The 25,763-nt window shown below is 42.9% G+C and overlaps 1 protein-coding gene across 1 annotated transcript; it reads right to left on the reverse strand.

The window, feature by feature from the left end:
• Positions 1–394: 394 nt before the first annotated feature.
• On the reverse strand, positions 395–18,752 carry FKBP9 (FKBP prolyl isomerase 9). The gene is made up of 10 exons (XM_068404710.1): positions 18,499–18,752; positions 14,533–14,678; positions 13,744–13,933; positions 12,908–13,053; positions 11,508–11,697; positions 8,695–8,840; positions 7,549–7,735; positions 5,429–5,574; positions 3,790–3,953; positions 395–2,028 (listed from the first exon to the last, which is right to left on the reverse strand). The coding sequence occupies exons 1-10, from the start codon at positions 18,750–18,752 to the stop codon at positions 1,846–1,848; spliced, it is 1,752 nt and encodes a 583-aa protein (XP_068260811.1). The 3' UTR covers positions 395–1,845.
• Positions 18,753–25,763: the final 7,011 nt, after the last annotated feature.

Below are 25,763 nucleotides of genomic sequence, written 5' to 3' on the forward strand. Positions count from 1 at the left end.
CCTGCCCTGGGGAATGAAATGTTGTTTCTTACATAAACCTATTTCATTCAATGAGGGCCTTGGAGTTTCCAGCTGAGAGAACCATCACCCTCCCAACCGTCACTGCTGATGGTGATATGGGATGAGCAATTTAAGGAACTCCTTCTAAGGCCGAAGAGTCACTTCACTTCACCTGTGTGAAGTACTAAATCAAAATCTTTTATTGTGGTTTATTATTCTCAATCATTTTGAATCAAATAATCTTAGTTTAAAATATTTTTCCTAAAGATCAATAGCGATATTGAACACGGTCAGAGTAAGCCTGCTACATGCACAAGAGTGCTGCAGGAAGGATGTTTGCTTCTACTCCCCACCCATAAAAATTCCAGGAAAAAAAAAAGAAACTTTAACAGTAATAGTTGATCAACATTTTATTTAACAAAAAGGTCAGTTATCCAACATTTAATGGTATCAAACTCAAAAAAACATTTCACTGCACTTTCTATAACAACTGTATTAAAAACCAATACAAAATGTTTTCATCCAACTGAAACCCCACTTTTTAAAAAGAGCGTCTCAGGGAGCTCACAACCCACACGTACAGATCAAGAAAAGCAAGAAACTAGACACAAAGCATATACTGGAACCACAACTCCCTTTCTGCTTGTCCTCGACAGTGTCGCACTATACGTATTTGTGCTCGTTACACGTAGTCTACTGAGGGGGGGTCATACAGCCTTCCAAACACCTCTGTGTAGTGTACTCTCTGTTAAGCAGCTCGCTACATTTCTAGATCTAACGGGTGATTGTCCCAGGAGTTCACAGAATCTAAACAGCACCCCCAGGGCTGGTTTTGTATTGAGGGATAGGCCAGAACATTTGCAGGCATGAACAGATGGGTCTGTTTCTTGATTCTATCACTGTCCTTTTCCAGGACAGGCTGCTCTGCTGCATAAGCTCTAAGTACTTACTCCTTAGTCTAACAATTCCCAAAACAGGAGGCAGAAGCCCAACACAAAATCAGTTGTATCCAGTACTTACAACAGTATTTGGACCCCGTAACACTAATATTTAAAGTCTAACAAAACTATAAATAAGGTTGCAACTAGAAAGGTTTGGGAATCACTGATCAGAACACTGTTTCAACAGGCCAGCAAGAAGGGTCAAGGTTATTAATTAAATACACTACAGATGGCAGCAAACTTTTATTTTCATAAGGTAAAAACCCAACACACACATGGTTACAATTCTAGGCCTGTTTAATTTAATTCACAGCTTATGGAAACTTTGCAATGGCATAGCTGTCATTTGCATGTTCTGCAATTTGCAAATCAGAGCTCCTGCTGGCAAATATTCCTATGAGTTTGTTCAGTTACTGGAAAGAGTGCTCATGCCTTCTGAGAGGAATCAGGCTCAACGTCTGACAATTTTTACAGGTTATTTTCATGGGGAATATTTTCTGGTTTGTTCTCCTGCAGAAATATTTCGGATACAGAAGGATTTTAAAACTCTTAGAAGCACTTGGTATGTTTTCTCCCTACTATCCATCCATCCAAGTGACTGTGTATTGTTCAATGACAACTTCTAATCTGTAGCATAAAAAGAGACCACGTGGCTCACGACACCACACATGGCAGTACACTCTTTAGCCGTTTATACATCCTATCTTGAGGCACTTAACACTTTTTTCAAATATACCTAACAATTCCCACTGAAAATCTCTCCCTATTTTAGCAGCCTACCAGCACGTAGGCACGGGCTGTCTAGCCCAGAGCTAACCTTTCAGAAACATGCTTGCCAAAACCTCTGCCACTACACTCGTTCGAAGGGGAAGTCAGCTCAGGACTCTTCTTTTTTTCCTTAGCTTTACAGTTCATCATGTTCCTCTTTGGCCTCCTGGTCTTTCAACTTGAATTCTTCAGCGGTAACTTTACCGTTTCCATCCCGGTCTTGATTGGTGAACATATTTTTAACAATCTTTTCAAAATCAAAACCAGGGGCCAGTTTTCCTTTGCCAGAATCGACTTGAGCTTGGATGTACTCTGAAAACTAGGTGGAGGGAAAGGAGGAGAAAAGAGCCCACAATGAACCAGCCATTTAAAACTGAAGAGGTATTTACAAAAGTAACATTTATTTGTTGTTGACTATTTAGCATTTTACTGCTTATTATTAAGGGTATGTAAAAGTACACTGTTACTATCCTATAAAGCTTACAGCCTAATTTGGATTAATTAGGACAGACACGTGAGGTTAAATCACTCTTTGTGGTGCTCAAAAGGGATTTCCTCACTTATTCCAGTGGGTCCTGCACCCGTAACAAGAAAAGTTCTTTTTCATAATTTAGGGGAAGATGAGTTGGACAGAGAGTGACGGAGGAACAGATCTATATGGAGAGAGGGAGGTTAATTTCACATGCCAACACAAGCAGCTCACACTGTAAAACAGCATCCACCTGCACCTCACAAGAAACAACACACAAGAAAAAAGAATAAAACAGAGAGAAGAGACTTTCAGTGTCAGGATACCATGAGATTTGTTAAAGTAGCTTCAGGCATTATGCGTTCCACTTGACTCCATGGTGGGGATGGTTACAAGGTTCATTTTCCCTATACATATGATGAAGCTATTCAAGGTGATTAGACAACATCTGGCAGAAGTCACACTGCTGGCTGGCCAAAACCAGAGAGTCCACAATCAAAACACAATTTTTCCTATTACTGTTCTCTCTGGCACTACCTGTTAAATGAGCTTCAGCAATGAGGCTATTCCTGACATTCGTTTACACCTTTTAGGCCAAGCATCCTTTCAGATCTCCTTGGCTTCTCCCTCTCCTTGCTAGGTGACCAGAAGAATGTGGATATCAACAGTCACATCCCACCTCACTCGTTCTCTAGACTGATAAAAGCTTTTTTCTTCTCTGCAAGGACAGAAGTGGAGGTAAACACAAGAGAGAAGATGGAGAAAGAAGGAAAACAAACAGGTGTAAGAGAGTGCTAGGAAGAGGGAAGAGGAGATTTTGATTTTACCTCATTGGCTTGTTAAAATGCTCAAAGGCATCTCGTGCTGTCCACAGCCTGCACCATGAGAGCTGCAGGCAGCGCTACTCCAACAAGCAAGGACAGAAAACAGAATGATAGAGAAAGGTGACAAAGAAGACTGAAGAAGAGAATAAAAAAATAGAACTCCTCAGTTAAGAGAAAACACACAAGAAAACCTCATGGAGGTTTGTATTATCAGAGAGGGTGTGGCACAGGCAAGTGGGTTTCAATTAGGGCACCCAATGACATTCTCACACTGCAGATTTTAAAAGCAAGCAAGGGGAAGGAGACTTGTTCACACAGCACCCAATTCACCCACGGAAGGAGCAGCTGCAGGCGCTGCCAGGCTCCAGAAGTGATTAGACAGTTCCTGGATGCACTGCTGCAGGCTCAGCTTTGGCTCAAGAATTCAACATAAACCTCCAGTTAACAGACACTGTGAAGGCTGATACGGCGAAGGATCGTTGAATACTAACTCTGCCTCTCATACCCGTACCCCAGGTTATCTGTTGTTGACCACAGCAGGAGACCACAGTAGTAAATGGTCTTAAGTAGTATGGCCATTCTGGTTAGTTCTTTTCTTTCTGGTTCTATCTCTAAAGCTAAATAACCATGTTTTCACTGACATGCTGCCTTTCTGTTGACAACACACACCATGTCAGAAGAAGAAAAGAAGAGGAGAAGAAGAGGAAGAGAGACCCCCATTCTTCAACATCTGCATTGATAGTGGTAAGAGAAAACCACTGCAGGTGATTTCATTGTTTCAGCTTACCTCCTCCAAAAGAACCTCTCCGTCATGATTCTGGTCTATTTCTTCAAAAAGATTGGGAGAGACTTCCCCATTCCATACAAACATGTACCCTTCAGGCAAGCCAGACACCAGTTCCAGCAGTTCGATGTCGAAAACTAATACAGCACTACCAGGCACTTCTCCTTCTGTCATAAAAATGGCAAAGAGGGGTATTTATCCTCACTTATATTGAAGAGTGTATTTCCTTTTAATCCATAATTAAAATTCTCTTCCTGCTCCAACAGGTGCTTCTCTACTGCGATCCCCACGATCCTAAGCCCACCAAATCTTCCCGTTCACTTCAGCAGAGGTGATCAAAACATAAAGGAAGCTTTCATAATAAAACTGCATCCATTTTTTTACTTACAAAGGTAAAACTGCAGGAAGGAATCAATTTTCCTTTATCTTGCCAATACACTGTGTATCAGCAGACTCAACAGTGTTGCAACAGCTTGGGATGTTACCTCAACAAAACTGTGGAAGGAGTTTAATTTATTCTTGAAAAAGAAAACTGAGGTCACCTCTAACTTCTGGCCAGTAGCAAACAAGCTCTCCAGCTATCCGGGTATCTACCAGAACACTAACACTCATGCAATGTTCCAGACCATGTATATCCACTGCAATTTGAATGATGGCAAATGCCTGTGAGAGGTATGTTTATAACATTTTCTAACACAGCAGATATATAACTACACAATTTTACATAGTAGTATAAAATGTTGCATCTCTAATACTCATCATTTTCCATGGAAGACAGGTACCAGTGAAAATGCTGCTTTATCTCTTATCACAAAGCAATTCTCCATTAAGCTTGGCACATGATGTCTTTATAAAATACAAACTGTTCGGGAGCTATTCAGAGAACAGAGCAACTTCTGCAACTGTTTCCACACATATCAGAGTTTGTTGATGTTGGTGATCTCCTGATAGACTCCTTTCCCTCATGTCTTTTAACTCAGAAGACCAGTAACAACCACTCATACTGGGAGATCAGAGTTCTCGACACTTCTGTGTTTTTCTTTTTATTATTGTCCCTGTAATTAAAAATTTATAAGCCTCAATGCTCTAAAACAGAGCAAGCTGCCTTAAATGTACTGGTGTTGGGGTTTCAACAGCACCGATAGACTGTTTCACATCTTACATTCAGCCTATGTAGTTTCTGAATTTTGAGGTTTTTTTCAATTTCTAACATGTTAGTGCGGAACAATCCTCTTCAGTTTTGTTTCCTGAATTACATGTCGCATGTCCAAGCGTGAGTACCCACCTCCCTATCACAGAGAACAGTGTTTACATCCCCCTGCAACACCAGAGTGCCTGGAGCTTTCCATTGTGACAAAGCAGCATTACCGGGCGCACGTGTTCCCTTTTGTACTGGGACGGCCTTTCTATTGGCCACAGTAACAGTATGGCTTAAAAACGCAGCACAGACAGTTCATTTCACTGGGGAGTGGGGGGGTTGTCTGAAATAATGAAATGAAAAAACTCTAACAAAATCCCATTCAAGCAGGTAAGAGACGTTCACCTTATGTCCTCATGCATAGCAAGTAACAAAACACGCATACTTGTGTTTCAGTTACTCAAGAGATACTAAGTGGATGTGCTATAGGTTTCGCTCACTCACCAACTCCATCTTCTCCATAACCAAGATGAGGTGGAATAACAACTGTTCGTCGCTCCCCAACACACATGTCTTGAAGGCCCATGTCCATCCCCACCACCACCTGTCCGGATCCCAGAACTATGTTATAGGTCTTGCCAAGGCTGTGTCTGGAGGGGAGGCAGAGAAAAACAACAATAGAGCATTTCTGTTGTTCAAAACTACCACAGAAACAGCAGTTCCTAGTTAGTGTCCTGTCATTGCCAAAAATTAACTTCATGCCCAATGCTCTATTCTACCAAGCAGTTACCTGAAGTTGTTCTCAAGGTAGCAAGTTACAGCATACACCAAACAGAAATGTCCCTACTGTTGACAAGTCCTCTGGCACTGAAATTATAGGCTTCTTGAATGAAATCCCATAAAAATCATTAATCCTGCCAATTAAATCCCCAAAGTGTTTCATCTTGAAATAAGGGCTTTTGCCTTTCATATATTTTTAACTAGTGAAGTTGGACTTTTTAGCAGATATAAAAATTCCAGATGTATGTTTGTCCCAGAACTACCAGCCTACCTGGATCTGGGTGCATCCACATGGATCAGCCATCCCTTTCATGAAATCAGCCACTATAATGTAGTAGACACCTAACCAAGACAGCTTAGAACTACACTACTAGTGCTGCTATTTAACCATATTATATTTTGAATTATGCCTTGCTGCTGGTGGCTCATTTCTAAAATTAGAAATTATTGCGAGTTAAACTCCCAGAATTTAAATGCGTTGTGATTCTAAAAGCAGAGCGTGCAGTGTTAAGACTTTTTACTCTGTATGTGTCACAACAGCAGGACCCTTTCTTCTGTCGGTCTCCTTTCTTTGGTTATTTGGCTTGGCTGTACCACTGCAGGACATGCTTGTACAACAGAATATTATTTGGAAAGAAAACAATTCAGTGGTTAGGAGGTCAGGCTTAAAATTAGGAGCACCAGATTCATGATCTTTGGTTCTCTTATAAACTGCTTTGAATAAAACAGTCTCGACATCCCCTGGTTCCTGCTACAAAATGGGAATTTGAGCATTCCTGCCCTATAAAAGGTGGTTTTAATCCCAACACGTTTACTTGCACACATGCTTCCCTACAGCATCACACCACGTGCTTCAATGTAAGCCAGCTTTTCACCTCTGAGAGCTATTGTGTCCACTGTGAAAACTAGGAGCTGCTTCCTATGTTAATTACAACCTGTTTAAAAATAGCTTTTCCCAACTTCCCTTCCAAAAATAAAATATTACTTAGATGACTTGCGCTGTCCAAAAGATGAAGGCAGAAAAAAAGCTAGTAGAAGTATTCTTGTAGCTGCAGCGAGCAGTGGGATGGGCTCACTTTAGTTCTATACAAGTGCCTTCATTTAGCCCGCACCCAGGGCTAAACAACAACAGTTTTTCTATCACCCACTGTCCCTTCCCCAAATGAGGAAGGGAATTGGGAAAAAGAGAGGGAGACTAGTGGGATTAAGTTAACCAGATTTAATGAAATAAAGAAAGTCAATATAAATGACAACACAAAATAGACAGAAATATACTCATCCACAAATCACTGGCAAGTTGCTCCAGGAATTGCAACAACAGACAGGGAGAAGTGAGGAGAGGCAAAGAGAGCAAGAAAAACCCCCACCTCTTCCCAGCAAACCCTCTTTTATAGTGAGCTTGATGTCAACACTATAGATAGAATACACCTGTGGGCCAGCCAGGGTCAGCTGCCCCAGATTTAACTGCTGAGGGCCTTGATCACCATGGCTGGCCACAAACTGAAACCAAATCCCAGTGAAACCAGGACAATGAGACAGATTGGAGCAACCTCTGCTTCCTTCATAAACCTACTGTCAACAGGAAGGAGGAACATCATAATCACAGTCACGATCAAGCCCTCTGACAGCTTCTCCATGCTGACGCTTACCGCAACACCGCAACACCTGAAAACCAGCACGCATGTGTGGCGCAGACTAACGGTGACCATTTACTATAAGCCACACTCAAGCTAGCTTTAACTAGACCGAGTACCCTCACCAGACCTCTCTCAGGAGCACTGAATCAGCACAGAGTGCAAATCCTACCCGAGAAAGACATTTTCTTTACCAGGTGACATACTCACGTCGAGTCTAGCAAAGTACCATCCAGGAGCGAAGCGTTGTAGTGATACTTCAAGTAATCTCCCTTCTTACTCAGTACGGTGCAGTTGGAAGGTTTGTAGTTAACAGTAATGCTGACCGAATCTGAGGGGTTGTGGAAGTCAACCACGTGGATGTCAAAGACCAGCACTGCAGATCCTGGAATCTTTCCTAAATAGGAATCAAATTAGGCAAGTAGAGAAAGAAATGGAACCCAAACAGGCTTATGATGACGAGGTACTGCACCCTGTAGGAATATATAGCCCCACTGTGCCTGCTACTGAGTAATTTTGCTCTTCTCGTTCAAAATTAAAGGATTACATCTCCTCTGTATGCAGCAGGTGCAAGCTGCATCCCGTGTAGGAAAGGGGACCATGGAAAAGCACTAAACACACACTCAGTTCAGCCGTGAAGGAAAAAGTTTCCACTATTCTGAATGTGAAAATCATGCAGAAATGAAGCAATAAGCATGTGTTTCCTGTGACCACCCTAAATGACTGATTTGTGTTTCATGTACCAATTCATTATTGATCATCAAAAGTCTCAGAGGATTTCTCATGCTTCAGGGAAGGCCATTATGTCTTAAATATTCATATTTATCATATTCAACCTCTCACAGCAATCTTTTTAGGTACTAAGGAGCTTTCCCAAAGGAATTTTAACTGTATGTTACACATACATAGACATTTTACTGTTACGTGCATCCACTGTTCACAGAGGTGGCTTAGGAGTCCACAAAACCTGTAGCTGTGGAAGGAATGGCAGAGAAAACTTCACACAATGAATTCCTTTAGCATACAGAGCTTGTTAAGACACACAGGAAGAAAGATCTCATGCTGCAGCACTCCTGGCATCCAAGTACCAGTCTGTCTGAAACACTAATTATCCAAATAATTTCAGGTCACCAATTACATGTGAGATTGCTCTACATTCTTATTGTCCTGCCTATTTAGCTAATTAAAATAATTTCACAAATTCTGGGTGTAATCCTGTCAGTCATATGCCCACACAATAACGAACTAATTCATAAGCCCTTCAAATGCCAACAAAATGGAGCTACACACAGATGCGCTGAACAATAAAGGAAACATCATTAATTATGGAAGGCTTGAATGAAAAGTCAAGCTCACCTCTTCCTTCTTCTCCATATCCGAGATGAGGGGGGATTATTATTCTTCTTTTTTCACCAGTGCATACACCCAGCAAACCTTCATCCATTCCAGCAATCACATAACCCTTCCCGACATACGTGTCGTACGTACGATTTCGTGAATAGCTATGGAAAATATCTGCATTTTAGCAGTGTTGGGTGTACTCCAGAAAACACAGCATCTTGCAACAGGTCTGCAACGCAACTCTTAAGCCAGTGAAGGTCAAACACACGGTCATTAACTAGCACCTGAGAAGCACAATCACCAGGTTCAATGACTCCAGGCCACCAGGTCTCATCAGCCAGTGATACGCACGTCATTTATTAACCAGTACTGGGACCCTGGCTAGGGAACAGCTTATTTGGAAATTCATTTCTACTACACCTTGAAAGAAAATCTGAGCTATATCTGTATTTCAGACTAAACAGAAAACAAGTTTTGATAAGTAACTGAAAAAAAACTGGTTTCTCCTTTAAATTTTCCTCTGCCCTGACTCTATTTTAATAAGTGTTATCAACCAGATATAGTTTATGTTCATTTTCATGAGACACCCTTCAGACTATCTCATTTTGCAACCGTGGCTATGTAGTTCAACTACAAGAAGCAGGAGCTGGGATAAATAGGTTCCCCAGCGATGCACAGCATCAAAATGAGTCACGACAACAAAACAGTATCAACACTATCCCTCCCCTCCAAACTATGCCAATCACTTATACGTAGGTTGAAGGATCTGCTTCAACACCTAATGATAGAATAAAACAAGCCTACAACAACAAATGAGGTTTATTACAAGGATGTGTCTGTCTTCTGTCTTTCTTCAAGGCACACTACATGAAGGCACAACCCCTTTGGGGTTGTTTAGCCTGGAGAAGAGGAGGCTCAGGGGTGACCTTATTGCAGTCTACAACTACCTGAAGGGAGGTTGTAGTGAAGTGGGAGTCGGCCTCTTCTCCCGGGCAACTAGCGATAGGACAAGAGGACACAGCCTCAAGCTTCGCCAGGGGAGGTTCAGGTTGGACATTAGGAAGAATTTCTTTTCAGAAAGTGTCATTAGACATTGGAAGGGGCTGCCCAGGGAGGTGGTGGAGTCACCATCTCTGGATGTGTTTAAGAAAAGAGTGGAGATGGCACTTAGTGCCATGGTCTAGTTGACAGGGTGGTGTCAGGGCAACGGTTGGACTCGATGATCCCTGAGGTCTCTTCCAACCTGGTTGATTCTGTGATTCTGTGAACCCAAGGAAGGGAAGGCAGAAAGGTTTAAATTCATCTTTACGAGGTAACTCTGGGCAAGAGCAAGACCAATACAGACCCTGACATAATTCAGAGGTTTATTCAACTGCTCGAAGTCCAGACAGCCCTGGCTGAGCCGCCTGGGGCAGCTCTGCAACTGAATATTGCAGAGGAAAAAAAATGAAGGACAAAGTTATTAGAGTTCTCGACCCCAGCCATTCGCAGTGCTTCTGGCATGCTCCCTGTACTAGTGAGAAATTTTTTCCTGGCCAGCTCCAAGGCTTTCTGTAACTATTGTTATCTGCTCTATTTCTTCATAGATACTTGTTAGATATTGGCCTTTCTTGTAAATTCTGCAGGAAGGCAGGATACGACACTCCAACAAATAAGCCCTCTAACTACTGCCAGTGCTTTACAATGATTTAGAGGCTGCTGTCTATAAAGCATTTATTACTGTTTATTGACAACAACTCTAATATAAATACTACAGCCATTTTCAAGCACTGTTTAATTACTACAGACAATACTCATTTACCTGGGTAGGTGCACTGTGATAAGCTTTACGTTCTTAACTTACAAGGCTTCAGAAGCTGTAAATTAAGGTCTACAGTGATGGCTGCTGATGCAGGTCTCCTGCTTTCTATCCTCCCACCAAGCTGGGCAGCTGAACGGGGAGGTCACGGTTAATTCTGAACCTTGCCACACCTCAATTCAATCACGAGATGCATGTCCCTGACTCCTCTTCATGGGAAGTAGCACACACAGTATACTATGCAGCTGATGTTTGCAAACTGATCCTCACCTTCAGCTTGCAGCAGCTTTAGTAGTACTAAACGTTTTTTCCATGAGTTTATTTTGTAAAACATTTTACAGTGGCTCGTTTTCAACTCTTTTTAGCTACTCGTGCCAGCTGTTCTGAAAGCTGCAGTTGAAAGGTAAAGTACTGCTCATTAAAGAGCAAACAAAAGTGACAGGAAGCTACACGGGTATTATTCATCATATAATTCTGTACATGAGGCTCATGTGCCCAGAGAGCTTTGAATCTGATGTGACAGCAATCCCTCTTCCTTTATCACAGAAACCCCACTGCTGAATTCAGTCTTGAAAGACATCAGCCTTCAAAATGCAAACAGTTTTCGAGTACAAATGGAAAGACTGTCTTGAGATTAACCTCAAACCAGCCACTGGCACACTGACTCACAATTTTCAGGACATCAAATGGGAATCATATTTATTTTCTCTCTCTTCAGTAGCATTACCTCTTTGGCAGATAAACCCTATGGTGCAAAGAGTCTTCAGGCACGAAGTCGAAAACATGCACAGCTTCACGAGGCAGCTCACCACCCCTAGATGGCGTCTGCGATACTGTCATAATATAAAACATGTCTTTGTCTTCCTACACTGAAAAGTTTTCTATGAGATTTTTAAGAAGAGAAGACTCCAACTCTGCTCAAAAATTTCAAAAAGGAAAGAAAAGCAAAGAATTGTATTTGTGTATATTATGGACAAGACAGACGAGTCAAACTGGAAATGGGGTCTGTGGGGCCGAATGGTTTGGTTACCTGGAATCAAACAACGTGCCATCCAGAAGGGTGCCGTTGTAATGGTATCGGAGAAAGTCTCCTGTCTGGCTTCTCCGCTGGCAAGATTCAGGCACATGCTGGTTCTCAATAGTAATTCCATCTTTGGGGTTATGGAGATCTAGCAAAACCACATCAAAGACAAGGGAAGCCTGGCCAGGGATCTCCTTACCTACAAACGTGTTAAGAGCAGAAAATCGGTAAGAAATTGCAGGTGTTCTGGAAGGAGCTTAAACATGTTTGTTGAAGAAAAGGAATATCAGGCACCTCCCCTCCCAAAATAAATCAGCGTAACCTGCTTCTAGTCAGTCATTTTTTGTTTCACGCGTGGGTTTGTCACTCAATTCTCCAACATCCAATGATTTCATTCTGTTCCTATTGTGATGGCACTGCCTCACTGAAAACAACAGCCTCTTCAGTAACACCCGTCTTAGCCAACATATGCCAGCTCCATCTGAGCTGCTGGTCTACCAGTATTTCCAACACACTTCATGAAAGTGCATAAAATAACCATTAGAATGCAAATTTGGTACATCCGCTCTTCCCATCCTGTTAATATCAAAACAGGAATATCAAAATATCAAAATGTGATGGAAATTGAAGAAGGGTAAATTGAGTATCTCAGTGAAGAAGTACCTTTCCATCAATACACAAATTATAGTGTGGGCTGCTTTGACTGAGAACCATTGAGCTCAAGATCTTGGCAAAATTTTGAAACATAACTCCACAAAGTTTTGTTATCCATGGAGACGGCTATCACAGTTAATGGTAATGAAGTTGTGGAAGAGCTATGAAACCTTGTACACCACAGACACATCCTTAAACGTTAGAGCAGAGAAAGAATTTAAGGAAGAGTCCCAGACTATACCTAACTGCCCCCTCATTTAACATGGGGACCTCTATGTATGTCCTGCAGGCTGCATACAGTCTCACAGGACAGTTAATCCATCTTGTAGTTATTACTAGGGCATTGGTTGCAAAAATAAAGAACAAAACTGGAACTAAAAATACGTTTTTCTTTTTTCACAAGTTTTCTGCTCTCTTTGGCAGTCATTGAAAGAATTATGCAGCCACCTGACTTCCAGTTTTTGAAGCCGCTAGATATTAATCACAGATTATATTCTCTGAATGAAATAAAATTTCAGTATATAAAGATTACAATTGTATCAACAATATGTCTGTTAAGCAACTTACTGGTTTTTTTTTAAATCTTTCTAATCAGTCCAATCCTGTACATAATACATTTTGAACCTCTCCTTCCATCACTTTGTTCCATCTGTCTGAAATGGGTAATAATGCTGCCCGTAAATTTAAAATACACAAAGTACAAGTTTGTTTTAAAATATGGATGACTTGGATAAAAAAAAAAAAAGCACTTTTACCATCTCCCTCTTCTCCATACGCCAGGAAAGGTGGTATTGTGATAATGCGCTTCTCTCCTACGCACATTCCCAAGAGACCCTGGTCCATACCAGGAATCAGCCACCCAATTCCCACATAGGTATCGTAAGTTCGCATCCGATTATGGCTAAAAATGGAAAAAAAAAAACAAAACAACAAACCACAACCAAATGTCAGCCAGCCACAGGAAAGAGCAATATTAATCTCCAAAAGCCACACACTATGCACAATATAACTCACAACTTGCTGCTCCAAAAATATTATTCCTTGATTTACCAAGGGCTGGCTGGGCAGTGTTTTCAAAGTGCTTAGCTAACCTAACAGAGGTTTTGAAAAGTGGCTCACAAACATAATGGCAGCTGTTATTAAAGCATCATTTTCCACAAAACTTTAATGAAGTACACATGCCATAAACTTAAATCTCAGTATGAAAGTGTTAGTAGCTCAATTTCATCACAAACTCTGCTTAGTTTATAAAGCTTGTATCTAACTTGAACAGCTATGCTGCAGTGGTTACACAAACTATTAGCTGACTGCAAGAAATAGTAATATAGATACAGGGAATTAAATTTTTAAAAAGAAAATATCTGGGCTGATAATGCTCATGCAGAAATATTGTACTGTTTATTGGTTTGAGTCAGTACTGCTGTCCCATAACCCCTGAATAAATTACTGACACTCACCTGACGTGGCTTTCATTTGTGTTTCTGGGCAATTAGCATTAATTGTTATATCAGTGAAGGGGAAGGAAGTGATGGTTTAAAGTGATGTCAGATACCTATTAAAAGACACAGAGACACACAACCCCACTGCGTACCTTGAATCAAACAGGGTCCCATCTAAGAACGTTCCATTGTAATGGTATCGTACGAAGTCAGACACCTGGACTGTCCGAAGACACTTCTCAGGCTTGAAGTAAGTCTGAACCTGCACTTCGTCCTCCGAGTTCCAGAGATCAATCAGAAGCACGTCGAAATGGAGCACGGCATTGGGGGGTATCACACCAGCTGCAAAACCAAAACAACACAACCAGGTTTATTTCCCTTTTTCTACAGGACGTCAGCAAAAAAAGGAACCAATCTACACATTCCCTAAATAAAATCCATGATGTACAACTTACTCCTTTTTGTGCTTATATCCCCCTGTCCCCTTGTCACTGTTGCAGCTACGTAAGGGCAGGGGAGAATCTGGCAACACGGACTGTTATCAAATACATCCATCAGGCAAACTGCTCCATTTAGCATTTTTTGCCTCTGAGTCTGCAGAGCAAAGCTGCTTTTGGCACTGACAAGACCTTGTGCAGCACTGCAATGCCAAAACACAATAACTATTTAACAGTGAGGTGGGTATAAATAAATAGTTAACTTTAGCAGCAAGGTTCGTTTGCTGAAGGTCCTCTACAGCCTAAAGCTCTTCCTTCCACACACCGAGGGAGCCTGGAGCGATCAGCTAGGCTAGAGGCTTCACAAACACCCCTGAGCAGGGGAGAACCTCTCTGCAACTCACGACTTGCAATTTCTACCCTTCTCTCTCTGACTCCATTTTCTCTCTGCTCTGCTGAATCGCTCGCACAACAAGCTGTTCACCGGCCCGGTGCTGCACTTACAGACGCCTTCGCTTCCGTAGGCGAGCTTGGGGGGGATTTTCACGAACCGCCGCTCGTTCACGCACATCCCGACCAGAGCTTTGTCCATCCCAGCAATAAGCTGACCTTTTCCCACAAACACGTTGAACGTGGATCCCCTGTCATAGCTAAAGAGGGAAAAGCGAGCACAAGGGTTAGCGGTTCATTTATCCATCACTCCACTATTTTTTTGAGAGTTTAACCGTACCTTGTCTCCCCCTTGCCCTGTCAGCAGAACTTTATCGCGAGGCAGCTGCTAAGACAAGGGGCAAATCTAAATGTTTCTGAAGCTTCAGCCCAGCTCTCCTTCTGTTCACTGCTCACCGTCTACCTGAAACGCATTCTAGCAGCGTGCGATGCATACCGCAGGCATCCGAAGCCCGTAACTACAAACAGCTAATTTACACACTAATACTGTAAGCAGCACTGGAAAATTACAGATGAGAAAGAAAAATTAAATACCATTACAAAATATGAAAGGATGGCTGCTCCCACAGCAAGATCTCAGCATAGTGATTTTAGTAACACCACAAAAATATTACACGAGATCAATAAGCTTTGTGACGTGAGACATCACAGTTGGAGATTCTCTGTGGGAGAAGAGGAGAGGGAAAAAGATGCCTTTTTGGGTAATAGCTGTGAGACTTGCCAGTTGGTTATTTTCTCTAACTGGTTACTTATTTTCTTCTCCACTTTCCCAGCTCTCGTGTCATTAAGATTTAAATAGCAAAAAATAGAGACGTGCTTTAAACAGCAAGTTTGCCAGCCCAAGAATCAAGACAGCTCACCACATCATCCTCCTCTGTGATAATACACAAACATTTGAAAGGTAAAAGAAATGACGCTTAAATGACAAGGAAGTTTTCCACAGGGAGCAGCAGCGTTACCACAGCAGGACACTAACACCAGCTTCGGTGGCTAGTTTGACCACCTTAAATCCGCACAATGACCCCACTGTGCTGTGCCTGAATTACTGCTGTTATTTAATTTTTTTAAGTGATGTATAAACATATAGCAGAAAGCATTTCAAAAGCTTTGTGCCTATTTTTAAGCTGTTACTACTTCCATTTTCTCAAATTCCTTTTATAATTTAAAGGACCTCCCCCACCAGATAAAAGGCAGTACTGGAAAAAAACCAATTAAAAAAACGGTTTGTGCCTCTTCGCCTGTTAAACATTCTGGAAAGCAGCCAGCAGCTAAATATCACTGGGGAAATGATGTCAAACTTTCCTTCGAAGACTGTACACATCACTTCCACAACATACTGAGCCTCCTAACAGTCCCAGAGCCTCGAATCCCTCAAATATTTTACTCAGTGATCTCTGTTTGCTCCATCATTTTTTTTTCCGGCAAATGTTTCCCTTAAAACAGACAACCCTCTATGCAGAGCATTCACTTTCAGTTGCACAAATATGCCTGCTCCCAGGCAAGGATGGAAAATATTTCAATTAGCTCCTGACAAATTCTATTATACACACAAAAACGTAAATAAGGTGTTAAGACTAATAACATAATAGGTTCTAAGAAACCCCAAAAAGTGGTATTTTGTAGCGATTGACAAAGCTTGGCAATACATCTGGGATGCACTTAAAACAGAAGAGCTCTTTTTTTTTTGCCAAAAATAAACATAGGATTAAGAAAACGTCAATGCTAAGCAAAGAACTGAACAAAGCAGCGAACAGAGCACGCAGCTTTGCAGGATCGACTTCACAGATTCCGTAAAACTGAGCAAAATTAGTTTCTATTGGAGGAATTTACCAAATTCACAGCAGATGAAATTAAATTCAGGCTTAAAAATGCAAATTATTTTATGGCTGTGGAAATAAAAATGCAAATACTGATGTGAAAATAAAAGAATAAACAGGCACATTAGTTAATTTATGTGACGCAGTCATAATTACTGTCAACAGCCTGTCAACAAGAACAGCTGTATTACTACCTTCTACACGGAAATACAGAAAAATAATTTTAAACCTCGAGAACATTTTCAGCAGCTAAAGAAGAAAGAAAGTAAAACTGCCCTTAGTTCAACACGCAGAGTATTTTTTTAGACTGATTTCATAGTAGTGTTTGATTAAGCTGATGCTGGTAAGCACTTTCATAAACTTACAAAAAAAACTGGTAGCAAGAAAAATGGGCTAATAGGGTAATTTTAGCATAAATTGACTGAATGTCTTTAACTTGTATGCAGGTAACATTAAAGATTTTACAACAAATATCCTAAAATATTTCTTCTCTTAACCTACAGAACACAAAAACCTCCTAATTTTCCATTGTCTTAACATGACAGACCACCATCATCAACCTTAAAAAAATACCATAGTTAGTGACTAACAAAAATGCACGTTAACATGAGCTGCCATCTAGAAAAAAAAAGATGAGCTGAACAAACCTGCCTTTTTACACCCTTTTGAAATGAAAATGGCCACACAAACACTCAAGTTGGATTAGACTATCATCGTTATTATTTATTTACTGATATTTGGAGGACCCAAAGAGATAAACCTGGTACAGTTTTGCACAGCCTGTTCCTGCCCTAAATCATTTATAGCCAAACAATGAGGAACTTGGAATTAAACCAGAGCCAACACCTGGGAAGCCCCTCTCAGTGCAGGAATTCGCTGATACGACTCGGCGTACAAGCAAGCCCCAGTACGTATCTGTAGAAATCAGAAACACATTTCTGAACCCACGGCTGGTTTTCCAACTGTCGCATATTTGTAAAATGAGCCGCGAGGACACTGCCTTTGTGCGTCCTCACATCTGCAGCTAAGACTTATTTTCCGAGGCTGTGTGTTGCCAATGAATTCACCGCCCTCGCTGCGCCTTTTCGCCGAAACTGCACCGACACCAGCTGAACCGCTACCGCATCCCGCTCCTCAGCTGGAGAAGCGCTGGTGAAGTGGCACTACGGGCATGCTGAAGTACAGTCAGCTCCAGAGGAAGTGCTGAGCTTCCTCTGACAGACAGTTATTTCCCTAAGGCTGTAGATTTTCCTTGAAGCACAAGGCAGATTACCAGGATTACTGAAAATACATTTTGCTTTTTCTTTCCGAGTTAAGACTTTGATCAGTGGCAATGAATGAAGCAAGAAAAAACAAATAAGCTGTCAGCAGCATCAGCATCCTTCACAATCTCCTGATCCCACTATTTAGGCTTCCTGATCCCAAAATAACAGCAGGGAAGCGGCCACACGCTTCACTGTACATAGGTCACGTTTATTCAAGGGTAACTTAACCAAAAATTTCTGTGTAAGCGCAGCCTGATAATTCCGACATTTCTGGCAAAGATAATGATTCAGAAATGTTTGCGCTTGAGTAGGTTTGAGCCTGGAGAAGGCATAGGAAACGTACTGAAAGAAATGGGTAGGAAATACTAAATACTGTGAGAGGCTGCGATGCCATATACGCTCCTGTTCACCAGGCTCGCTGAATATCCTTACGGTCTTCTCTCTTGGAGCAGAAAGCTCCCAGTCAGCACCTTGGAGATGCAGCTGGAAGAACGTGGTGGGGATCCATCAGGGCACGCAAACTACTGCGAACTGGACCCAGGCACCGCTGAGGTCGCGCCCTCAGTCCCCAGCAGTCACACCCCAGCCCTTTCCCCTTTCGTGTTTCAAAGACACCTTCCCACGGCGGCCTGTACACCCTGTGTTCTTGCCTCGTACGGCATTGCCCAGCTTGCCACTAGCCCGCTTACGGCTGGTCACACCAAAGGGCTCGTGGGCCACAGCAGGTCACAGCCAGGAAGAGCAGCAGGATCCGAACTGAACTTCACGGCCTCCACCCAGCGCCACCATCCCCGACCACCCACCAGATCGCGGGCAGCACGGCTCGCTCCCCTCCCCTCCCCACAGAGCACCCTCACACGAACCAACCCCCGGGGGGGCTGCAGCGATCAGCCCGAGGGGGGCCGCACGCCAAGCCCCGAGGCGGGCGCAAACCAGACCTGGAGTCGAAGCGGGTGCCGTCCGGGAAGGCGCCGAGGTAGTGGTAGCGCACGAAGTCTCCGGGCCGCACGGCCCGCGGGCAGCTCTCGGGCACGAAGCGCCGCTCGACGCGGACGTCGGCGCCGTCCCAGGGGGGCTCGGCGGCGGGCACCGGCGGCGCCTGGCACGCCGCCCAGCTCTCCAGCAGCGCCGGCAGCAGCAGCAGCGCGCCGCAGCCCGGGCCCCGCCGCCGCACGGCCGCCGGCCCCGCCATGGAGGGGCCGCGAGTGGGGCAGCCGCGGGGCGCGCTCAGGCGGGCGGCGGAGGGGAGGCGGGGAGGGCGGCAGCCCCGGCCCTGCCGCTCCTCCTCCCGCCGCTGCAAACGTGGATGAAGCGCTCCCACCCGAGACGGGGGAGGAGCAGCGCGGGCGCCGGCTCCCCCCGCCCTCGCCGCGGGGCCGCGCAGCCCCAGTGCGGAGCGGAGCGGAGCAGCGCCGGCACCGCCACCCCCCGCCCCCGCATCGCCGTCCCCCCCTCCCTGGGCTGGCGGGGGGGGTGGCGGCGGTGCGACGTGGCGCTGCCCCCGGGCCGCCCTCCCCGGCCGCCTTCGCTCCGGGAGGCGGGCGGCCTCCGAGCGGGGCTGGGCTCGTAACCCCCCCCCGCCAGGTTACCAGAAGCTCTTCGGAGCGGTGCTGGGTGCCCTGCGACGGAGTATTCACGCCCGACGATTCACCACAGAGCCCCGCATCGGGGCTGTTTGTCCCTGTGGTTGCTCCGTGCGCGACTTGGGAGTATTTGTAGATTAAAAATCCCCTCGCAAATGTTCCCTTTGAGATCCAAACTCCAAAGATGACAGATAAAAGTTCGTGTTGGCAGCTACTGCTTGATGCACACCAAGTGCTGTCGCAGGTATTTGCAGTACCCTCGCAGGGAAACTTTGCAAATGAGACAGAAAAAAATGACTGTCAAGCACCCAGTAAGACACCAGTGCCCCAGTCGGCCAGCTATCCCCTTTTCCTCTCTCGTTGAACTTGCACGCACCAGTGAGGAGGAACTTAGGTTTGTTCTCAGTTATTCTAACTCGTTTCAGTGAAGAAGCACAGAAAAGCCAAGCGTCTGCATGTGAAGCATCAAGCTCTGAACAAGATGAGGTTAAATAATACAATATTTTTGAAAAAGCAGGGAATTTTATGGCAGCAGGTTTAGGGCAACCGGTTGGAAATGCAGGCACACCTAGGAATACCATTTATTTAAGAAACTCCGATGATAAGATTTTGTTATTCACAGATCTTTAAAGCAGCACAACTCACACTTGGGTGAACTACTTGTGAAAAGGAATCACAAAAATCAGGGCAGCCAGTGTGGTGAGAGATACCTGAGTGCCACAGCTGGGAAGACGACAGCTCACGGGCCCAGCTCCCCGTCCTTTGTGCATCTACCACCCAGCTGTATCACCCAGCAACAGAAGGGATGCAGCCAAATCCAACGTTTTTAAAGTGCTTTCAGAAACACTCTTATATAATATTGACATCTTGCTAGGAAATGGCTGCTGCTCGATGACCTAATCAGTGAAAAAAGTTAGCAACTCCGGCACCAATTTAAAGATAACCTGATTTGTGGTTACAAGTCACGTCCTTCTTCCAACAACTGTCACGCTGCACGTTCCAAATCGGCCCTGCGAAGCATCTTTTAAACAAGCCGTGTAAATTGTCTGGCACTTGCCTAGATTTAAACAGCCTATTTGATGTTCTTTTGTATGGGCACACTTTATTCTCTTAAGGAGAATTCAGTTCACCATTGGAGTATGTTGATACAACCAACATGAAGATAAAGCTTATCCTGCATTTGGCACTTCTTTTTGCCAAGCAGTGACACAGTCTTTATTTATGTCCATTTATTTCGGAAGTTCTGTGTTTTCAGAACAATTCCTTGGACTCTTACTATTTATGCAGTTTTGTACCCATTACTTATCACCTCTGTCAACAACAATGCTCCACTTCTGATGTAATTACCACTGCCTTGACACTGCTCTAAGCGTTACCAGTCCTATTAACTCCTAAAAGAGCCATGTGTCCGTTTCATAGCAAAGCTTATGAAACCAGTGACAGATGAGATGGAGAACCTACCATGTTTCAAAATGTATGTATTCATTTATGTTCCTCTTAATTCAAACTGAAAGTGAAACATCCTTCAACAATCAATACTGATGAGCAGCTCAGCACAGTAACGCATACAAACACGTACATGACAGGAACATCTTTATTGAGCAAACACTGACTTTTCATTGTACTGGAGCTGAGGAGAACCAGTAGTGACTCCAGGTAACTGAAAAGGGTTGTGATGGATCACAGGTGCCATGATTCCACACTGGAAAAGTGCGTAGACATCTGAAATATCTGGGCACCACGTACAACAGTAAACTGGAAAAAAGTGCACGAAAATCCTTTTATCTAGTCTGGAAAAAGGCTTAGAGAAACACAGACATATGGTATCTCTGCGAACATCTACTGAAGGTGAGCTTAAACCATTATTAATGGCTAACCATTTAACCATGGCCAAGAGAGAAGAAATGAAATGAGATGGTTTTGATACTGTATTTCCTTAGAAATGCCATGTTTAATATTTGCTATTTTTCAAAGCACACCCACAGACATACACACAAAACAAATTCTTATTTCTATGCCGGTTTGTTTGGACACTAACCCAGGTTCCCAGGGAGTGTTTTAGGGATGCTGATCGCTATCAGATCGCCTGTTCTTCACTCAGCCCAAACACAGCAATGACTAATACAGCGTGAGCAGGGAGATAAGCACAGACATGCATGAAGCTCCTAGAGAAGCTAGTCCTGGAGGGAGGATTATCCTTCCCAGACTTAAAAACACAGTACAGCTAAGGTGCATTCTCTCTCTGAAATCCTAGCTTCCAGGGATGTCACAGGTCAGATATTAAATGAGGATTAAGGAGCTGGGATTCATGCCTTTGCTTCTCCTTTTGGAGGGTGCCGTGTGCCTCATGTAATGTTCAAGGAGCTGCAGTTCTTCTAGCTTTGGGCTACGCTGTATCGAACTAAAATATATCTCAAGGATTTGATGCTGTTCCCAAATCTTTTGTAGTGCAAGGAAGTAAAATGCCAGCTGTCATTCTCTACCTCTGTATCACAGCAGCGTTACTACAGGAGCTCATCACACGGAGGAGAAATTCAAGAGCTCAAGTGCCAAGAAGGTAAATCTGAAAATTCCTTCATACTGCCAGTACAAATCACGTCTCAGAAGCACTGAAGAAAGATGAGGAGCATGCTGATGTGCCATTTCACATAAAGATTAATTTATGGTAACATGGGAAAAGGAATAAAGCCTCAGCCTGAGTCTGAGGTAGGCAAGATACCACTGGTGTCTAACTTGAGATGCTGTTCTGCTCCTTGGAATGCGTTGAAGCCAAGCGCCAGGCCGTCACGAGATGGTGGGCCTGGTGCAAATTACAATGTTTGCAACACATTCGGTCACATAAACGTGGGAGAGGTTGTGACTAGTGAAATATTCTGCTGAGTAGCTGTTGGGCTTACCCAGTACTTAACCACTAGCTCTTCTCAATTGCCCATCATACAGCTAAGATTACAGGCCTGAAGATTCAGTCCCTGGATGCCTGAGGTATGTATTGTGTTTTGATATGGAGGTTTTCTAAAAAGGTAGCGTACTGAGACAGAAAAATACAGAGTGGATTTACAATGTTTTCTAAATACTCTATCAATTATAGATCAAGAAAAACAGAGGTAGTCCTTTTTTTCTTAGAAAGAATATGTCAAATGCTGCAGTCTGCAGATACCTTGAAATTATGGCAGGCAAATTTAGAGAGAACTCAGATACTAGAAGTAAAAGAGTGAGAGCAACGGGAAACACAGCTTGAACTGATATAAAATCCAGTTTAAAAAAATATCAGTCTGATTTTAATCACAAGGTAATATTCAGAAAGATCACAGTGTAATGCTGGTTTTGGCTGTATAATCTACAGGGGGATTGCGTGAAGGGACTCTGAATTATTTTTGTCTTCTGCAGTTTTCCACAGCTGTTCACCTGGGTATGTTCTCTCCTGGATCACAACTAATGTGAAAGAACCATAGTGCGCTCTCTGCTGAGCTGAATTTCAAGAAAGGTAAATAAAAACCCCATTTATAACTCAAAGCTAATTTCTCCTTCTAAAGAACTGTACAGTTCGTGGAGATCTTCAGATACTTTGAAACAATCACTGAAGCACAGTGTATCAACACTGGTTTTAAGTATTAAATATGGCTAAACTAGATCCATAAAACATTCTCAGAAAGTACTGGTTTTAGTAAACAGCATTTTGAACAAATACTATTTTTATGAAGCTACATGATAAATTCAGAGCGCCTGAAATCTGGAATAGCTCTTTGTACCCAAAATATTTTAAAATAAATTCTATCAGTTACACATGATTTAATTATGTGTAATTTACTGTCAATGGTGTGACTCATGAGGGACTCACATGACCCTAAATGCCTTTGGTGACCAGTGATCCGGATGACTTGGGCTTCTTCCTTCATGGGCCATAAGAAATACTGTGACACAGAGCTCTTTTCGCAGCGAGTCATGGTGGATTGATCGGCCACCTCCACAGGCTATTTAACATGCAGATTTTATTCTGATTTATTACTGGCAGTGGTTTAGCAGTAAACACGAAAGTGCACAGAGCATCAGAGAAATGGGTACACTTTAAATTGCTGATGCTGTAGGTACATTTCACTTACTTACTCCAATTTATCTTCCATTTGTCTCTACTCCACCCACTATAGATGATCTAGTGAAAGACAAACAAATAGCAGGTAAGGCTGTGAACCAGTACTCTCTTCCAGACCCTGCCGTGCCAGGAGAAAGTCTCACTTGCCCCCAAGTACTAAGCAACTCCCCTGTTGGAGGTCACAGTATAATGAGATACACCAACAGAGGTGTCTTAATTAGTGCTTATTGGCCTGTCATTCCAAATGTGCCACACTAAATTATTATCCAAGTGATTTAGCAAATCCAGCTCATTTTGACGGGCATGGGTTAGACAGCACTTACAAAAGCCCACTGCCACCAGAGATGAGGCAGTAGCTCCCAACAGCCAAACACAAGGATAGATTAGTCTGGAGAAAAGGCAGCTCAAGGGAGACCTTATTGCTCTCTACAACTACCTGAAAGGAGGTTGTAGCGAGGTGGGTGTTGGTCTCTTCTCCCAAGTAACAAGCAATAGGACAAGAGGAAATGGCCTTGAGTTGTGTCAGGGCAGGTTTAGGTTGGATATTAGGAGAAATTTCTTCACGGAAAGGATCATCAAACATTGGAACAGGCTGCTCAGGGAAGTGGTGGAGTCACCATCCCTGGAGGTATTTAAAAGACGAGTAGATGTGATGCTGAGGGATATGGTTTAGTGGTGGACTTGGCAGTGCTGGGTAACGGTTGGACTTGATGATCTTAAAGGTCCTTTCCAACCAAAACGATTCTGTGATTCTCTGACTACAGGTAACTGTTGTCTTCCACCAACACTGCTGCTGTTTGTAAGGTAAACACCTGCCAAAAGCCTAAGCCTCAATCGCACACTTTTGAGGCATCAGTCATGCCTTCTTTTGTGCTTGCATTGCAACTGTTGTAGTGTGTACATTTCTAGAAGTGAACAAATAATTTTAGCAAGCCAACTCTGGGCAAAACTATTTTCTAATTACATTAGAATGATGGTGTTGGCCTCAGTGTAGATTACCAGTGTAAAACTGCAGAAAAACGACCCTATGCATCCAGTTTTTCCTACCATTTCTCACAACTTTCTATTTAAATGTTACCTATTTCCATTCAATGTTCATGTATTTATCAGGCAATATAAATATGTGTATATGTTAAATATGAAAATGCCATTATCCTCATCTCATAAAAAATGAAAGGGTTTTCAGACCTAAATATCCTTGAAAATAGAGACCACAGAGGTTAAAACTCACTTTTTCAGAAAAGCTGAAATTTCAACATAAGTATGAAAATCAGTTATCAGTTTTTCAGAAAAGTTCATCTATGGAGGGGCTAAAATTTAGAAAATCTGGTCATAAGTGACATACCTAATGTAACATAAGTAGCTGAAGACAAAACTGGAAATGTTTTGGATAACAAATTATTAAAACTCACGTGAACCAAAGCATATTCTAAATATATTGCAGGTACCCACAAAGTCAGAGAATGGTTTTGAAACAATGGAGTCCTTACTCTAAGCTTATACTAAGCTGCAGAAAGACTTGGATATTCCTAACAAAGGATACATGTGGTTAAGCCACAGGTTTTCAGTCTGTGGATTTCTATAGGACTGTGCCCAAGTGGTAAGGAAGCCTGCTGGACATTGGGCCAAATTCCTGAGGAGTGGGGGTTTGCATCTGCAAGATAAACGATCTAGGAGACTGCATACCAAAGAAAAAAAAAAGAAAATAAAAAAGTAGAAAACCAGGGAGTTAAACTTCAGCCTTCTGCCATACAAAATTTGGAAAACAGTGTGTCTCACTGAGCTTTCATACGCAGCATGCACAATCTCAGAACTGTATTGCTCAAACCGTGCAGAAAGGAGTGGTTCCTGCAACAAGGATCACGGTGGTTTTCTTAAATGCATTAAAAACAATCAAAAAATTAGTAATAGTTTGCCTGTTATAAAGGGTCTTCGCTGAATCAAAAGGGAGGGCAGAAGCATTATGCATTTATTTGAAGATGAAAAAGCTTTTCAAGAAGCAGCACAGACACTAAGGTCTGAAAAGCAAATGGTGACAATGGGGTAACTAATTTATCACGTCTAAGTTTTATCATGCCCGATCTGTACTCTGTCTGCTGGAACTATAATTAAAAATAATAATGTTTTGTTCCAACATTCTTTCAAACAAAGCTGCCTTAATAAAGTTGGTTTGTAAATGAGGTGTGGACTACGACTCCCACCCAGAAAGACAGATCCCTTTTATCCAAGCTCCAACCTACCCCCCGCCCCCACATCCACCCATCCCCTGCCTATAGCATTTTGCCTATAAAATCCCTTCTGGAAGCTGTATGTGTTGGGACGAGAAGAGGAAACGGTTCCTCTGCAAACAGCTTGGCACAAAATAAACTATGCAAACTTTCCTGAAATGTAAGGGCATCTGTTCTACCAGAAGGAAAACCAGCCTGCGTTTTGAAATGAGCACACCACTTGCCTGTCTCGGGTAAAAGGATGATTTGCAGAGGTGATCTGAAAAGAGGCAAGTCAGGTCAGTCACTTCCCTGCATACCAG

Source organism: Nyctibius grandis, chromosome 7, assembly GCF_013368605.1.
Source record: "Nyctibius grandis isolate bNycGra1 chromosome 7, bNycGra1.pri, whole genome shotgun sequence".
Taxonomy (NCBI): domain Eukaryota; kingdom Metazoa; phylum Chordata; class Aves; order Nyctibiiformes; family Nyctibiidae; genus Nyctibius; species Nyctibius grandis.

Coding starts and splice junctions, on each gene's coding strand:
- FKBP9 (XM_068404710.1), bottom strand. CDS start 18,752: ATGGCGGGGCCGGCGGCCGTGCGGCGGCGGGGCCCGGGCTGCGGCGCG. Junction 14,679..18,498: donor GGCACCCGCTTCGACTCCAG/GTCTGGTTTGCG, acceptor TTCCCTCTTTAG/CTATGACAGGGGATCCACGT. Junction 13,934..14,532: donor CTACGGAAGCGAAGGCGTCT/GTAAGTGCAGCA, acceptor TTGGTTTTGCAG/CTGGTGTGATACCCCCCAAT.